The sequence below is a fragment of the Chaetodon auriga genome, chromosome 5 (genome assembly GCF_051107435.1).
Source record: "Chaetodon auriga isolate fChaAug3 chromosome 5, fChaAug3.hap1, whole genome shotgun sequence".
In the NCBI taxonomy this organism is placed as follows: Eukaryota; Metazoa; Chordata; class Actinopteri; order Chaetodontiformes; family Chaetodontidae; genus Chaetodon; species Chaetodon auriga.
Genome location: NC_135078.1, coordinates 15,678,098 through 15,691,041, shown reverse-complemented (window position 1 = coordinate 15,691,041; position 12,944 = coordinate 15,678,098). Strand labels below are relative to the sequence as shown.

The 12,944-nt window shown below is 41.8% G+C and overlaps 1 protein-coding gene across 2 annotated transcripts in view; it reads left to right on the top strand.

The window, feature by feature from the left end:
* kcnip3b (Kv channel interacting protein 3b, calsenilin) overlaps window positions 1-12,944 on the top strand; it is a 41,866-nt gene that overhangs the window by 13,049 nt on the left and 15,873 nt on the right. The window contains exon 3 of one of the 2 annotated variants that reach the window (XM_076730980.1): window positions 1,869-2,043. In XM_076730980.1, the coding sequence (XP_076587095.1) occupies window positions 1,869-2,043 (175 nt within the window). Of the gene's footprint in view, window positions 1-1,868; window positions 2,044-10,605; window positions 10,958-12,944 lie in introns of those variants that run through there. The other variant, XM_076730982.1, reaches the window with a different exon arrangement.

The window sequence follows — 12,944 nt, the reverse complement described above, 5'->3', positions numbered from 1 at the left end:
ATTTTTTCTCTTTTTATCCATCTGTTCATGTGGAAGATGGACCGAAATAGCTTTGCAAATGTATTCCCCGGCAAAGTGCTTTCATATCTTCATCTCCTCCATCTTCCCAGCCTCCATCCCTCCGTCCTCTGGCCGTCCTTTGCTCTTCTTCTCAGATAGGCCAGTATTCATTATGCTAATTGACTTCAGTTCTTCCAGGAACATGAGCAGACCTTGTTCTCCTCACGTTTTTTTCTTCTCTTGCTTTCTCTCTATTCTCCTTTTCTCATTCTCTCTCACTACTTTTAAGTAAAGGATTTGCATGGTCAGACTCCCATGGGATCAAATAGCTGTTTAAAATCCTCTGTGTGCGTGCTCGCTCCTCCCACCTCCTTCCCTTTCTCCCCCTCTGTCATCCTTTGCTTTCCTTTCCTCCCCACAGAGTAAACAGAGCTACTGTTTGTTCGGTGTTCACCTCTTTCATCTTCCTCCCCACACTTGTCCAGTGTGCACATACTATGTGCGTGTTTGTGTGTCTGTGTGTGTGTGTGTGTGTGTGTGTGTGTGTGTGTGTGTGTGTGTGTGTCTGTTTTGCATGCGCCCAGCAGGAGCAGCTTAATAGACCTCCGTGAGAACTTAAGAAAAGACATTCTCATGAAATCGTATCACATCACATCAAATCAGCGTTTGCTGCAAAAGAGACTGAAATGATGCCAAGACATGAAGGAAATAAACTGAAGAATGAATTAGAGCAAAAAACTTCGACGTCAAGTTTATCTCTGCTGATGAAAGAGGATAAACGCCGTGAGTTGTATGAATATGAATGTGAATGGGTTGGAGGGGATTGGTCTTGCATAGTAAGAGTCACGATGATAAATTGGAGCTGAATATGAGAATGAACAGAAACAGGCTTTTAATTCATCTGAGTGGGTTGCTATTTCAAGGTGTGATTAACTCAGAAATATTAAAAGTAACCTCACCTCAACCCTGATTTCTTAGAGAGCTGATATCAAGGTTTATGTCTCGAGGCTGCCCGTCTTTAACAGAAAAACTCAGTACTCTCCATCAAATATTTGTAGATGAAGTGAAAATCAAAACCCTTGCCAGACCATCATCTCTCTGAAATTAAAGATGGATCCCCCTTTTTTCTTTTTCCTGTATCCACTCAGTGTCAATGTTGTAATCCATCCTTATGAAAACATTTGTAAGAGCATACGGTGAGTGAGTCGACTACGTGATGGTGCTGCTGGCTTGTAGATCCTCTTGTGTGGGATGCACATTCAAACACAGGAATCCAAGCGCCGCTCCAACACTTTATTACTGTGGCAATTAATAAGTGATAGATGGGTGGATTTTTTTATACACATGAAACAGAACACGTTAACAAAACATGACAAACCACACTGGCAGCAAAGAAGTAAATTAGTAAAATCTACTCATCACTATTTTCACTAAAATCAATTAAAGCATCCATAATGTTTCCATGGTATCTTCATATTCATGTAATATAAATGCAGTCCAATGTTTACATGAATAATGGTTCAAACGGCCACATTTAATATGAAAGGTGTCACTGAGGACAGTAATAAACACGGGGTTAACGTTGTGACCTTTACGTCAGGGTTAGCAGAGCTAAAGCAGACAGTCGATTTGGACACAAATTTTCCAAAAACCCGGATAATAAAGAGGAAACATGACCGATCCTGTGAACTGAACTTTTTTTGAACCTCTTTAAAGTGTTCCTGAAAAACCTCCAGATCAGAGGCTAATCATATTTTCCAGACACACTCATAATCTGCTGCTTAATTTAAAAATCGCAGCCTGGTTTGTTTAATTTCCATATCGACCTGAACTCTCTCTCTCTGCTTTCTTCTCTCCCTTTCCTCCAGGCGGATGGAAAGGTGGTCGATGGCAGCCTGCTGGGAGATGCCAACGGCGTTGAGCCTGCGCCGGGCAGAGTGAAGGATTCTGGGAAGTGGCAGAAGCCGCGGTTCTCTCGGAAAGCCTTGATGAAATGCTGCCTGGTCAAATGGATCATCGCCAGCACACAGCCACAGGACAAAAGTGAGAGGGGGGGAGAAGCCAACGATGAGTGAGTGTGATGTGTTGGTGAGACTGACGATGTGGTCAATGCACAAGAAATGTGACTAACAGTGTTTGAATTGATCACCTAATTGACTGTCTGGGCCTGTCCCAGCCTCCTGAGGTCCCTGTGGGCAAGACTGACTCACTGACCACAGGGTCAAGTACCCAGAGATCATTTAGTTGCATACACTCATTCATCAAACGTCTCTACATCCTCAATCCACCATTAATAATGTCTACGCTGACCTGAAATACTCAGAAACACCCTTCTTCTTCCTCTGTGCCTGTGTTTTAACTGCCTCCTACCATCGCTGCCGTACATATACGGTACATGCACAATGTTCTGGTGGAAAACAACTAAAAGACTTATTATGTCTTTGTGAATGGTTACCCTGCCTGTCTGGATCCAGTATGTTGCTTGGACTGGGCTCCAGTCCTAGTTCGTTCCTGGACTTAGTCTCAGTGCTCCACCCAGTGGTACAAATGTGATTGTGCTGGAGTGAAGGCATTGTTACAGCTGGTGTGCAGAGGTCGCAGTTATCACCAACTTTTATTTCAGCCTCCTCTCATACTTGTCCTGATGTGTTATCACCTTTGACTCATGACACCAAACCTTTCCTTGACCTGCTTGAAGGTAGAGTGAGCAGAGTGCAGGTAAAAGCCGTCTTTTATTGTTTTAACTGTAGTTTCAGTTTCTTTGTTTAAGATAACAAGCAAGAAAATATGTTGAACATGTCTCAGTTCTTCAGCCTCAGTTCAGGCTTTCTTCCTCCTCCTTTCTTTGCCAACCTCGTCTTTCCTTCCCTTCCTTCCCCCTCCCTTAAGGAGTTCCTTCCCTACCACTTCATTTCCTTCCCTGTCACCTCTTTTTCTTCACTAACTCCTTGTCTCCTTCCATTCTTCTCCCTGTCCCTCCCTGCCTTCTCTTTTCCTTCATTTGTTTTGTTCCCCCTTTTTCCTATCCTGCCTGCCTTTTCATTTCCTTCACTAACTCCTTGTCTCCTTGCCTACAGATCCTTGTCCTTCCCGGGCCCCTTTCTTTCTTTACTTACCTACATCTTCCTCTCCTTTTCTGCCCCATCCTTAGTTTCACTCACTGCTTGTATCCTTCCATACTTCCTCCAGTGCATCCCAGTTTCTTTATTTTATTACTTCCTTATTTTCTTCCCCACTTTTTACCATCCCTTCATGCCTCCCAATTTCCTTCACTGCCTACCTGTCTCCTTTGCTACTTATTCCTCTCCTTCAGTTTTTTCCTGGCCCCCTCATTTCCTTCTTACCTACTTGAGGCCTTCAGAACTTCTTCCTGTCCATTTATGCCTCGTCTCCTGTGCTTTACGATCTACTTGTTTATTGGCCACTTCTCTGTGTCCTTCCCTGTCTCTTCCCTTTCTTCATCACTTCCTTGTGTCCTTTCCTATGACTTCCTGTCCCTCCGGCTACCTCTGTTCCTTCTCTACCACCTTATCTTGTTTCTGACCTCTTTCTTGCATCCCTGCCTCTTGTTTTCCTGTCCTCCCTGTTGTATTGTCCACCTACCCTTCTTGAAGCTGAAAAAAGTTGAAGTTTAGACAAAAACAGAAAAATAGATACCTCGTTTTGGAGGTAGTGTGTGATTGTGACCTGCTGTTAAGGTCTTAGGCCATCCCAGCCTCACGTACAATGTAATGGTACTCTAACAGGTCACTGAAATGTGAGCACTACACCTGTCGCATAATACCTGCCCTTGTGGCTTATCACCTAATCATGTTTATCTCTCTCTCTCTCTCTCACACACACACACACACACACACACACACACACACACACACACACACACGTTGCATCAGGTAGGTGTCTCCTCTCCTCTTCCTTCCTTGGCTCCAGCAGCAGCAGCAGCAGCTCTTCATTAAGTGCTGATGTGTTTTTCCTCACAGCTTCAACAGGAAACCTTGCAGTTTGGTGGCCTCATGTGGCAACAAGTGACAACTGCTTAGATTTTTGAATGTTTGACTGACTTTTATGAAAAGAAAACGCTATTACAAGCTGCTTCAATAAAATTTCCCTTGGCTGAAAATGAAAACACAGCAGGTCCAGGTTTTACTTTAAACTTACTAAAATTTACTCTTTGAAGATTCCCTCCAATGTCCTCCTGCACCTGAATTACATGTACTCAGTGGGTTTAGGAGGCTCTTCTTAACCTCTGAACTTTGCATAATGAATCTTTATCAGACTCAGATTATCCTTCAAGTCTTTGGTTGCTAAAAGCATTGAAAGAGCTCTTTGTGTAAGTGACACAAGAGCACAGTGAGTAAAAAACAGTCACAGAGAGATCGAAAAGCAGGGCTGTGATGGGATCTATTTCATCTCAGTGATACGAAGGGGAGATAGATTCGGCATCGTCAGTGGGCAAGCCCTCACCTCGGTAATGACCAGCAGCTAAAAATAGCAGCGCAGAGACAGAGATGTGTATCATACAGAGGTGGGGGTGGTGGTGGTGTTGAAGCAGTTTATGTGGTTTACTTTAGATGTGGAGAGGTTGAGACAGCGAGCAGTGATGAGCAGAATAACTGCTCAGTTTGATAGACTGCTGGACATGAAATACTACAGACAAGGGATGGTCTAAAACAAAATGGACAAAGGCAGAGACGATGCTGGTGCTAACAGAAGGAGAAACTGAGTGTGAGGAAGACGAGGAATGGCAGTTCTTGGTCAGCACTCTAACCCCTCGGCCATAAAATATCACAACATAGTGTAAAAACCTTCAAATTGCTTGTTTCTCACAACCTACAGTCCAAAGCCCAAAGATATTCAATTTACACACATTCGAGAAGCTGCAGCCAGTAAATGCTTTTGTTTGACAAATGATTTAAGCAATAAATTCGCAATCGAAATGGTTGTTTTAATTAATCGAATAAGGAGCGAAATGAAGCAATCAAACAGCCCCACTCTTACACTATCTGTACTAGATAAGCATGAGGAAGTTTTTCGTTTGATCGTAAGAAATCACACTCAGCACAAAGTTTAATCTTTGAATTAAAAGTAACTCCCACACAATGGAGGAAGTGCCAGATAATGAGGCCATATGGTGGAAAGGAGGAGAGATATGAGTGACAGTAATGTGAAAAGTGTAATAAGAGTCGGATTAGATATGGAGGAGAGACAAAGGAAGGAGGAAGGAGAGTTGAGCAGTGAGATTTGGTTTCTTCACTGAGCTGTGAAATATTTCTACAGCAGCTTCTCTTCATATGACTTTTATCTGTCAGAGAAAGTGAGCTGAACTTCAGAGGGCGAGCAAGTCCCAGTGACCACGCGGCACTGGGCCGAGTGGAGGCTGACGCAGGAGGCGTGTTTTAACGGGTGTCAGTGCCGTGTGTTGTGGTTGGTCAGGGTCGGTCATATGAAATGACAGCGACCTGAGCTTCAGGATGTACCCAACATCATGCGATTCAGTTCACCTCCTCTGAGGCGACAAGGGTAGAGGAGAGAAACAAGTGAAGGAGAAGAGAGGAGGAGGAGGAGGAGGGAGTGAACATCATCTGTGAGCAAACTGGGACACCAGTTTAAAAAGGAGCTTTCAAGTGTTATCTAAAGAGAAACGGGCAACATCAGACCCAGGAAACCTCCTCAGGGAGAGTGCTGACTTCTTCTGCAAGTTTTTTCAGGCTGCGCTTTAAAACTTGTGGCTCAACATAAAGGGTTTTATTCTTTCATGTAATCTTTTGGGTGAAGCCTCTTCTGGTCGTTTTTTTTCTTCTTCCCCTTTGTGGTTTGTATTGGCTGCTTTTAACTTGTGAAACCCCCGTATCATCCCGCGTGGTTTTTACACTCTTCGGTGCTGGTGGTCAAAGTTTAGAGGATGAATGCATGCAAGACAGAGTGTGAGAAGGAGATCACCAAGCTGGTGCGCTGCTTCTTTGGCTTCATCAGTGGGACGCTAGTTCAAGGTATTTTCTCTTTTATTTCTGTTTCTTATTTCACTGTCAAGAAAATGTACGTGTATGTAGGTTTTCATTCCTGTTATCTGTAACAAAGTGTTCTGAATTTTGTTCATTCATTAGATACTGAATCAGTGGTGGAAAGTAGCTAAGTACATCTACTCAAGTGCTGCGACTTTCTACTCCTACTCCATCAGATTTCACAGGGAAATATTACCATTTAATACACTATGATTAAAGATTAGCATTAAAATTCTGATAATCTTGTGAAAAACACTACAAAACTCTCTTTTAGTGTTTAGTTGGGGCTTCTGGTCACATTTCAGATGTCTGAGTTTTTACCAGTTTCTACAAACTGACACTTTCCCTCTAAACCACTCAGGTGGTTTCACATAAACAACTTTTCGGGCCCAAAGAGGTAAAATTATCCAGCATCTCACAGAAAACCAGATGCTAACTATGTGTAGCAAAACTTTCTCAGATTCTCGAGTAGGTAAAACTAGCTGCACCTGGATCAGCTACAACAGTAAAATGCTGCTCACACATTGATGCATTAATATTAACAATCTATTAGAATAAATATGATAATTTATCAGTCACGTAGGCCAAGTACTTCTGATACTTTAAATACATTTATCTGATACTTACTGTATGGACTTTTACTTGTAGTGGAGTATTTTTAGATGCTTTTACTTAGGTGGGGGGTTTCGAGTACCGCATTGAATACAGGGGTATTGAGGGAGCTTGTGCTTAATTCAGTTGTCTGAATGTGGCTGTTTGGCCCAGTGGGAGCCCGCTGTGTGTGGTCGATGGCGGTCTTGTTTTTATTCACAAAGCCTTTGTACCTTGAGGAAGCAGTGCTTTCACTTTCTGACTTTGGATTGAAGAGTTGCTTCTACATTTGTTTTTAGCAAACTTTCCTCTTGATTTGAAGGAGACTTCTGAATGTCGCCAAAGTAAACTTTTCTGGGGTGTTGTCTGATCGATGGCACCTTTTCCAAATTAAGATCATTGCTTTTGTTACTGTCCTGTTCATCTTTTTACTAGCCTGTCCTTCTTGATTTAGTCTGTGCGTCCTTCCGTTCATCATTGATTAGATGTAAGTCTATCCTCCGTCCTCCTCCTGTGTCCTTTCGTCCAACAAATACCATCAAACCACTGCTGCCGAATCAGCACTTGGTGTCCCTCTCTCTTCATCCCTACTGTTTCCTGTTTATCCACACTCATTCCTCTTTTTCTAGAGGTTCATCATCAGTCCCATTCTGTCTGTTGTCCTCTGCTGTTTCCTCTGTCCCAGATTCTCCTGAAGTTCGTACAGAAAGGTGAGGACGCCTCAGGGTGCAGTGTTTACACGGCCTCTTTAGACAGGCAACAGGAGACACAGGACTAAATGATGAATGTTCTCTGCAGAGATAAAACCGCCGTCTTTTGCCTCTGGCTTTGTTTAGCCTTTCTTCATCTTATATTCCTTTTGACAGCCCCCACTTTGAATTTTCATAATGGATTCCTGCACAGGTAGGGGCTCAGGTCTCCACTGATCCATTACCTAAACCTAATTCTGCCTTCAGCATAGCATGGGTGCAGTGAGGAGAGCAAAAGAGAGACATATATGGGTGTTGGAGAAAGAGAAATGAGAGGAATAAAGCAACAACCAGGGAAGAGGCAGAGGAGGAAAAATTGGCTTTGATTAAGAAACCCCTGTTTTAATTACACAGCTAAGGTTGTCTTTGAACCTGACCAGCAGAGGTGGTTTTATGAAAAGAGGATTATATCATGGAAGTGAGACTGGAGTTGGTTTTAATTGGGGCACATCAAGCAGTTGAAGGGGTTAGGTAGAGATAGCAGGACTGGGAAAAGCCTGAAAGAGCTGCCATATTTCCCCTAATGACCAGTGTTATATTTCTGCAGCTGCTGTAGAAAGTTTTAGTGGTGAGGCCATACAGCAAATTTAAATGTCTGGGGTGTTGTTTACTGAGATTGGAGAGAGCAGTTCATGTCAACACTTTTCATCTTCAGTCCCTGGAGCAGGTTGTTAGGGAAGATGCAAGCATTAAAATGACATGGAGGGTATAATCAGCTATCTGCAGTGTGTTCAGACTCCTGGAGGCTCACTGTTTGATCAGCTGGCTCTGCATGTGCACAGAAATACATGCACTCACCATGCAGACTTTCACTGCAGGGTTACATAGCATGGATTTACAGAGAATAAACTCATGATGGATACGGTTCCTCATATTACATTTCTTTGTTGCTTGTTTCATCCTTGTAGGAGTTGTTCCCGATCAATCATTTACATGTCAAACGTGGAAACTGATGATGTGACAAACTGCACGGCATCCAGCGATTGGTTTTCAACCGAGTAAGCTTACGTGCGATCTGGGAATAGTCAGAAAAATTTGATCCGTTCTCTCGAGTTTCATTTCCTTCTCTTTCTGATTGTGCTGGTGTGACGGGGTGAGCTGCTGTTGTGCTCTGCTGTGTGTTGTATGGTGTCCAGCGTCCCCGAGTGGACAGAGGGGATATTACATGGCTGCTGAGGAGGTTGTCCAAAATGGTAACTTTAGATGTTTTGTCCGACCAACAGTCCAAAACCCAAAGATGTTTAGCTTATATTAAAGATGAGTAAGAAAAACAGAAATGTATCATATTTGAGAAGCTGAAACTGCAAATATCTGCTTAAAAAATCTTTTACTGTCTATTACTATACGAATTGTTGCTAATTAATTTTCTCTCAGCTAATGGTAAGTGCTTCCGTCACGCATTCAAATTTCTTCATAACTTAAACGTAAGCTTTACCTCCTCAGAAGTTTTGTAGATGATGATACGCACTAAATGTTCTACATTTATATAGCACCTTCCTAATCTACCGGCTACTTAAAACATGACACATTATGACACATTCACACACTGATCAGGAGCAATTTGGGGTTCAGTATCTTGCCAAAGGACACTTTGACATGCAGACTGGAGGAGCTGGCGATCAAACTACCACATATAACAAAAAAAAAAAAAAAAAAAAAGCTTAATATTTGCTCATTCCAGCTTCTCAAATATGAATATTTCTAAGGGGAAACCACAAGAAAATGAGTTTTGTAAAATCTTTCTCTTCTGTTTCATTTCTCCTTTTTTGTTTAAGAGAGAAAGAGCTTCGAATGGGCATGACCCTCCTGTGCACACTGTAGAGACAACCAAGTTTTAATTGGCTTTGTGCTATAATGCAAAACCAACAGAAAGTAACAGAGCGGCTTTTATGTAATTTAAATTACTTTTATGTGTTTTGATGATTGGTTATTGATCTACAGTGTATGCAAAAGTTTTAATTCATCCCTTTGGATAATAGTCAAGTTATAGTTGTTTCCATGCATCTTGATTTATATTTTACAATTTACTGAAACTGCGCAGAAGTTGCAGTTACAAACAAACAAAGAAACAAAGGCTCTGTCATTCCAGTCCAGGAATAAATACTCCATTTACATCATCGAGGATTTACTGTAAATGCAAGATGCGGATTGTTAAAAACAGAACAATTATAAACGTGATATGTGGGAAATTAAGATGGGCTCCATTATCTTCCATTTGTCATAGAGTGCAGCAGTACTTCCACAGGAGCAGTAAACGCAGCAGAGGATCATCCTGTGAACACAATCAAAGGAAAGATATTTTTACATTAATACAATCACGATGTACAGCCAGTTAATTCAATCCACTTACAGAAAGCAAGGAAATAATTGCTGAGGTTTCTTAAAGGAATCGTTCTATATTTTGGGGAATTCACCTATTTGCTTTCTTGCTGAGAGTTAGATGAGAAGATCAATACCCATCTAAAATCTGTACATTGAAAATGAGGCTACAGCCAGCGCCTAGCTTAGCATAGCATAAAGACTGGAAACAGGGAAACAGCTAGCTTGTCTCTGTCCTAAGGTAACAAAATCCACCTAGCAGCTCCTCTTATGGTCTGTATTTGTACTGCGTCAACAAATGAGATATTTCGTTACCATCTGACAAGTCTGAAGGTGAGAGAATTGACCTAGCAGCACCTCTGAAGCTAACTAAATATGCCTTATCTTGTTTGTTTAATCCCTCCAAATTAACTGCAAACATAACTTGTTCAAAAAACTCCACAGGATTAATCCTTTAATAGATTTTCACAATATATAGGCCATTAACGCTGTGACATTACATACAGCATCACTGATGATTTTATGCATATCGCCCTCCCTTACTGTACTTGTAATTGTCTGCAGTGAGATAGTGGAGACTTTCATAAGCACACAACAGCAGCAATTTGTATAACAGAGAGTCTGTAAGAGTGAGACCGTGTATAGGAGTTATAGTCACGCTTCTATGAGGAGAACGATCAGAGGAGAGGAAGGGAGTGAGACAGACAGAAAAAAGAAATGTGGAGGTGTGTGATGTGAAAGGTCAGAAGCTCTGCTGTGCTGTTTGATCCCTTCATCTTTTTTATCTCTCTCTCACACTGTGACGTGGTGTCACAAACTCAAACAGATTTTCAAATGTGGCCTCTCACACATGCACAAACACACACACACACACACACACACACACACACACACACACACACACACACACACTGAAAAACTCTCTCACCTGTCACCTTATCCACAGTGCCAGATAGTCGCCTTTGTCGGGACGCAAGACTCACACTTTCAAGCTTGTTTGCCTTCTTTGAGGCTGAGATTTCTTGAGCCGGTGGTCAAACTCAGCAGCTCAGTGATTTAAATCACTCTGTTAGCATCCAGTCTTTTTAAGTTTGGATCTTGCCTTGTTAGCCTAATCCAGGATCTCCAGCGGTATTCAGAGCAGCCTGTTAGCAGTGTTAGCCTTGTTGTTGTGGTGGTTGAGCTGCATTATGGGAGCTGTGATGGCTGCTCTGTCTGTGGAGGCCAGGAGGCGCCTCTCGCGGCCCAGCTGCCTCTCTCACTGCGGCCACAGTGCAGCCAGATACCATCGCTCAGGTAGGCAAGCGTGTGGTTGCAGCTCCGCATCAGTATCTGTTTCTTCATTCTTTTATCAACTCATTCACTCCATCACTCTCTCATTTTGTCTCTCATTTCTTCACTCTTGCTTCTTCTAGTCCAGAGAGGTTTATAGTCAAACACTGTGCTTGGTTCTTTAAAATCCTTAAGTCTATGGGTTGTGTTTTTTAAGTGTTTGTCCAGTAATGATGGGAATCATTAAACACATCATTTCTTATATTCTGGAAGATTTTTCCCTGAATAGTACATTTACCGTTTACAGTGTTGAAATACTGTGTTACTATACTTATATTCGGTATAATGTTATAGATTAAACTACTCAAAAGTTGAAGAAGTATCTTAACTCTTCAGTCCCACAGTCATGTTGTTTATCTGAGCCTGAAAATTCACAGAACTATATTTTAAATTCTAGTGGAGATCCCAAAGTTTACAAAGATATCAAATAAATCATGCAGGGTCTTTTTGGAAATGTGTAGAACCAGGAAATTAAAGGGATAAATTTTGTTCCACCTCAACCAGCTACAGTGTAAAGGCTTCAGTAATAATAATCTAATCACACATATGATGTCCTGTATGATAATATAGAACTCACTAGGGCAGTTTTACTCCCTAGTGAGTTCTTTTACTTTAAACAAAACATCAGTATATGTTTCAGTACATCTTTCAGTACATCTTGTTGCTACTACTTCAGAACTTTCACTGATGTACAGTTTTGAATGCAGAATTTTTACTTTCATCGATTACTTTTCCATGAAGGACAACTTTTATTGACATAAAAGACCCAAAAGCTTCTTTCTCCATTAAAGCATGATTATATTAAGAAGTTTGTTGCACAGGTTTTCATGAATTGATTGACAGCTGAATCACATGAGTGAGAAATGATGAGCTGAATTTAAATATGTGACAGCATCAGACCATTGCCGAATACTATAGCTGCAATTTCAAAAGCAAGCAGTCATTTCTCATCATTTTACTACAAATGATTGTGTCATTTCTGCGGTTCTTCCTCTGCAACTGCGGTGAAGACTGAGGTGATTCTGCTGATGTGTCTGACTGAGAGGAAACAGTCTGGGTCTTCTCTCCCTATTTACTGACTGTTGTGTCAGCAGGCAGCGCCGAGCCTGCCTTTTAAAAACCTGTTAGTGTCCTAATGGCCTGCCCAGAGGAACAACCACACACACGCATGCACACAATAGACCCCACAAACTCACTACACGAGCATCGATATGAAAGAGAACAAACTTAAATGCACGTAAACAGCCTCCAAAACACACAGATCCCCCCTAACGCATCAGATAACGCCCAGAGACTTACATGTATGATGTTGTGTGTGTGTGTGTGTGTGTGTGTGTGTGTGTGTGTGTGTGTGTGTGTGTGTGTGACCTGATCCACTCTCTTCCAATCTGCGGTAACTGAAATGTAAATTTGACCTTCGTAGTGATTCCTCCGCTGTAAAGACAGACGCCCCAGACTCTGGAATGAATAGTAGCAGTAGAGACTGAAAATAGATTTCTGATTTTATTACTGATGGTTGATTTAGATTTTTCTGGTAAGGTATAAGAAGCAGAGAAAGAGGAGGGAAAGCTCCACCACCACCCCCTCACCACAACGATATTGATCTCTCTCACTCTGGCCTCCCATCTGTATCTCCTATCTCCAACCAAGTCAATGCATTAACACACACGCACACACACACACACACACACACACACACACACACACACCTCCATTCCCCATATTATCTTGATGCATTAGCAAGTGCAGAGTCATCACCATACTCCTTTGACCTGCCAAACACACAACCACATTTATACACACTCATGCCCACACACTCTAGAAATATTTGTCCACGTTATCTATAACAAACTGTTGCACACAGTCCAGGAATCAATGATATTTTGAGACATTAATAATATAGTAATATATTCATAATACTCAGGGTTCATCATCACTCTGCTATTTGATC